Raw genomic sequence first — 5,464 nt, 5'->3', positions numbered from 1 at the left:
GACGTCTCTTTTCTTGAAAGCTTTGTAAAAAGAACGGTGCCGTACAAATTTCTAGGCTGGCACCAGTCTCAAAGGTTGAGGGACTGCTCTGCATCGTGATGCTTCTTGATACTGAGTTGTATCCTTAATGCTGAACTACTGAATAAAATACATTATGTATGTATGTATGTATTTTTCTTTTTTTTTCTTCCTTTGTAGGAGATATTTTAAATCTACAGGTCTATTATCCTTGGGAGTTCCTTTCCAGCTCTCCTTGCAGAACAGCTGTTTTCCCATTAATGACATCTGGAGTTACCTACTGGATGATTAAGTCTTTGCAGCAGCTGGACATATGTTCAAGTTGCATCAACAGCTACACCCTTCTTGTATCACCTCGCCTTCTCTTTACAGTCTTTTCTTTCGTACTTGACTATAGTGTTTATCGATTAGCTCCTTTCTGGGAAGCGGATCCATGGAAAGCGCTGGTACTTCTGGCTGGCTCATATGTCACTCTGGTGTTTTATACAAGAACTTTTACCAACACGCTTGAAGGACTTCTCTTTGCTCTTCTCATGATGTTGGTGTCCTCTAGAAAGTCTGATGGCAGCTTAGCAGAGCCTACCAACAGCCCTCTCATCGGAGTTATAACGACTGCTGGGTTTTTCAACAGGCCAACCTTCTTGGCATTTGCTCTAATGCCCCTGCTTTACTGGGCAGGTTTAGTTGTTGACTCTCAAAAGAGCATTAAAACTGTCATAAACCACTTTTTGAAGCTTGTCCTATGTGCGTGTTTTACTGCTATTGTTTTTGTAACGGCTGACACCTTTTATTTTACCTCCATGGGCTTAGACAGCCTGTACAGCATTAAAAAGAGCTGCCTATTTGATATAATAGGTCAATTAAATGAGAAGATGGTAGTAACCCCTTTCAATTTTCTCAGCTATAATCTTAATCCTCGTAATCTTGCACTGCATGGAATTCACCCACGAGTTACACATTTCACAGTCAATGGAATAATGCTTTTTGGGATCTTGCATATTCTGGCTATTGCCGCTGGGTTTAAAATGTTAAAGAAATATATTCATCAATTAATACGGGGCAAATCGTATTACCATGGGTCATCTGAGCTATTAGTGCATCCCAAGGACAATCCAGCATTACTGCTGTTCTACTTTGTTCCTTTGGCATTTCTCTCCCTGTTCAATCACCAAGAACCTCGGTTTCTCATTCCTCTCATCTTGCCATTAGTCCTCTTCAGCACAGCACAGAACAGAGCTGTGAAGTGGAAACACATCATTGTTATTTTCAATGTTCTCGGGGCTTTGCTGTTTGGGTGCTTACACCAGGGAGGAGTGATACCATGTTTGTTTCACTTGGAGCAACTCGTGCACTCTCCAGAGCCCTCAAATCATCCAAGGCACTATACTCTACTCTTTGCTCACACCTACATGCCTCCTAGGTCTCTCCTTAACATCAAGAAGAGAGACACACATATTGAAGTCATTGACATGGCTGGGTCTGAAGAAGAAACTCTCTGCCAAACAATAGAGCAGCAAGCAAACAATTTTACCTGCAATGAATGTCATGTTTTTGTTATAATCCCTGGTACGGTCAGAGCCACAATTACAAAATGTGGTGTCTCATTTAAGAATGAGACTTTGATATTTCCACACTTATCAATGGAAGACCCACCCCAAATGCACCTGCTCTTCAGTGGAAACTGGAGAAGTCAGTTAGGGCTATACATCCTTCAGCTAGACCAAGATTAGCAGAGCCTTTAGGTTTTAGGAGAACAATGTTTTAGTTTTTCACTTCACATGGGTGCTGCCCAAAGGTGCTGCAGGACCTTTCTCTTCACAGACCCACCTCCAGTACAAGCAGTGGCACTTTGAGCTCCCCTGAGTCTCTTCATTCCCTTCCTTCATGCCCTTACAGTAGAACCTGCTTAAAACTTGAGGTTTTGTGGTGTTTCACATGAACTTGTATAATTTTCCTGATGAGAGGGGATGAAATTAGAGCCTACCAAGCCTGTGATTCAAGCCTGGTTCTTTCCATGTGAGATTTATTTTTGAAAATTCCTATATTTGACAGGGTTTGTGGGTTATGTGGGGTTTTTACTGATAGTAGGCATTAACTCAGCACTGGAGAGAGGTTACAGGACTAGACAAAAGCTGGTGGGACTCAGTAAGGTTTTATTTTTATACTCTAAAAAATTCAGAGCCTCCTCTCAGTCCCTGGACCAGATTGCAGTCCCAATATAGGCACCAGCACTGTAATATTGTCTTGAAAAATTCATGGCGTTGACCTGACAGAATCTGATTTAGACCATGGAAGATGCTTCAGCCTAAATACTTGTGCTAAATCCTAAAATCCAAGCTTTGCCTTGCCATAGTTCTGCCCTTGTGGGCACGCTACACACCTATTACGCAGAGCAGCTTGAGGGTGCTGCGTTTGGATGGCGTTAGGCCCGTCTGTTGTTCAGCTGCTGCGAACAGGATGGTCCTTCCCTGCTGCACGTCTGGCAGCTTTCACTGCTCTGTCATGGCTCTAACAGCGGCTGGTTCGAGGAGCTGCACAGATGGGAAACAGGTAACTCAGAGGGATTTGATCTTTTATATGTGTTTGACCAGATGGAGCTTCAAACTGGCTTAACACAGGGTTAGAGATCCAGCAGCTCTGCTGCAGGGGAGCATGTGAGGACCCAAGGGGCGAGTTGCATCCCCTGCGCTCTCCTCCCCTTTCAGTAACCACTCCCCTCTAAATCGCCTTAGTGAGAACGACAGATCCTGGTTCTCTGTTGGAGAGCAGCCTGACTTTAAAGAGGGATGCAAGTGACCCTGAGCTTCAGCTGAGAATGATGTATATGCTTGTTGTGGGTTTGAGTCTGGTGGGGTTTTTGGTAGCAGGGGAGGGCCCATTGCAAAACTTCCAGATACTCCCCCAGCCCCAGGTAAAAGTCAAACCCACCTCCAGGCAAGGCCAGGCCAGTCAACGCCTCTACCGTATGTATTTAAAAGGGGAAACCTGTTGGGCTAGCCTCTCTCTCTTTCTTTTTGTCTCTTCTTGTGTCTTGTCTTCTGTGCTGGGGAGTTGTTTGTTCGGAGGAGGGAGAGGTGAGTGGAGAGCAAACCTTGCAGTCGGTAAGGACAAAGGGGGGAGGAAGAAGGGCGCCGGAGCAGAGATTTTCCCCGATTCCCATGCTGACCATGGTGCCTGCGAACCGAGGAGAACAGCGGCAAGAACGTCCAAGATGCAGTCACACATGGGGGACCAGACCCCATGCAGCAGGGAGAGAGACCATGTGGGAGGGGATGACCTGCCCAGCGTGACCTGCAACTCTGAGATCGGTCCCAGGCCGGTGGGAAGGACTCCCGTGGAGGGAGAGATTTGCCTCCTGTGAGATGGACGCCACATGGCATCAGGGGAAGACTGCAAGGAGTCCTCTTCCAGAAGCAGAATTGCCAAGGACAACGAGTAACGGCCAGACGGACCACACTCCCCACCCTCTGCCCCTGCTTGCTCTCATGGGAGGGAGGAGGTAGCTGGGAAGAAGGGAGGGGTGGGAGAAGTGTAATTTAAGATGGGGTTGTATTTATTTTCTCTATCTTATTCTGATCTAGTAAACTGGTTGTGGTAAATTAAATTTATGTTTTTCTCCCCGAGTCTACTCTTGTTTTTTCCTGAGACCATAATGTACAAACCCTCCTTGTCCTAATCTCAATCCTTGAGCCTTTTTGTTGAATTTTCTTGCTCCCCATTCCCTATGGCCGGGGGAGTGAGCTAGTGGCCATGTGATTCTTTGTTGCCAGCCCAGGCAGCTGGCTCAAACCACTACAGTGCTTTATATTATAGCACATCTAACAATTTTGGGGTTTGCCTGCAATAACTTCTGGATCCAAAACATTCTGGTGTGGAGTGAGACACTAATTTGGCACATGCGTTGTACAGCTGGTCTATGAAACAAATCTGACACTTGAATTATTTCTGCTCACAAAGGCAGTAATGCTTTTATGCAGTTCTTCCTCCACACAACTTTACACATCTTATGACCCAGTTTAACAGAAACAAGAGTAATGTAAGTTGATGCCAAGCTCTAAGGGGAAGCCAGGCAAAACCCCTGTGTGAAGGACTTGCTTGTATTTTCAGAAAAATACTTACGATCTAGATTTTTAAGGAACATAGTTCTCAGTGTCTTAAAAAGCATTTTGTGTTAAGTCTCTCCTACACGTGCATCCTTCATACCTCGTTATATACAGGCCTGGTGCATGTTTTGGGGTGAGGCTAGGCGAGAGGGGGCACATGTATGTTTGTACTGATGACTCATGAAGTGACGGAAATAGTTATGACTGCATTGTGACACCAAATGTATTTTCCAAATTAATTTGTTTCTTGCTTTCTTTCATTGAGATGACAGCCATGTGCCACAGCTGGCACTCCATGTCCTGCTTACTGATTTCAGGTTTCTTAAACAGCTTCTTTATTGAAAATTATTTTCATAAAACCTAGGCTCTCTAGCAATCTTGGTGGGGTAGGTCTTGAAACCCTTCAGGGATGTGATGGAGCACCACTCCCATGGCATGATGACTTCTCTACTGCTGCACAGGTAACCTGTGATAGAGCCAGAAAGAGAACCTGGCCTACAAATACTAACTTGGACTGAAAATATGCTGCTTTTGTCTCACTAGCTAGACCTTTATCATTTACATCGTAGATCCGGTTTCTCCATCCGTGCACACACTTCAGTCTTTATTGGTGAGAGGTTTAATTTCACCAGCAATGCTGGAAACTGTATCTCAGATAATTTGCAAGGTTCTTTTCACCTGGGGTGAAAGAAAGAATGACAATGAATGGAAATAATCCCTTCAAGTTAACTAAGCTTCTAGTCAGCTGGACTAAACAGCACAACATGCTATGAAGGAAGGTTAACTACTTTAGCCTCCTATGTTGTTTGATACAGAAAAGTAAACAAACCAGCCCAGTGCATCACATGTGATGGATACATGCTTCTCCATATTTATACTTAGGATGCCTCTACTATTAATTTTTTCCCCCTAAACCCTTCTTGGGTAGCTTCACATATGCTTTTAGATAAATTACTCAATCTCCTTTACCTACCTTTAAAGCGAGCAGGTAACCTGCCCACCGGCATCACCATTTAAAGCTCTTTGTGTATCAAAGCTGTATCATATGTAGAACGACTGCAGTTACAGGCAGAAATCGTTAAAGGAACTCTAGCGAGGCATTTTATTTCAAGTGTCTCATCAAGCACTTACAGTGACAAGCTTGACAGCGGTGTAGATGCCGTTTAACACGAGTCTGCTTTCTGCCCGCCACCGAGCCCTGCGGAAACAGTAAACCGACTGGGAAATGGAAGTCCATCGCGCCGGCACGCAGCCTGCTTCACGCTCCCGTGCTTGGGTTCAGGAACCGCTGGTGGCCGCTGGGGATGGGAGGGCAGCCCAAGGCCGCAGCTCGCAGGCCGGCC

General features: G+C 45.2%; 1 protein-coding gene across 1 annotated transcript; it reads left to right on the top strand.

The window, feature by feature from the left end:
* The first annotated feature begins 158 nt into the window (after positions 1-158).
* On the top strand, positions 159-1,748 carry PIGZ (phosphatidylinositol glycan anchor biosynthesis, class Z). The gene has a single exon (XM_009864602.1). The coding sequence runs from the start codon at positions 159-161 to the stop codon at positions 1,746-1,748; it is 1,590 nt and encodes a 529-aa protein (XP_009862904.1).
* The last annotated feature ends 3,716 nt before the right edge of the window (positions 1,749-5,464 follow it).

This window comes from Apaloderma vittatum, unplaced genomic scaffold (assembly GCF_000703405.1).
Source record: "Apaloderma vittatum isolate BGI_N311 unplaced genomic scaffold, ASM70340v1 scaffold21152, whole genome shotgun sequence".
Classification (NCBI taxonomy): domain Eukaryota; kingdom Metazoa; phylum Chordata; class Aves; order Trogoniformes; family Trogonidae; genus Apaloderma; species Apaloderma vittatum.
The sequence above is the reverse complement of the archived record's forward strand: the minus strand, read 5'-3'. Positions and strand labels throughout refer to the sequence as shown.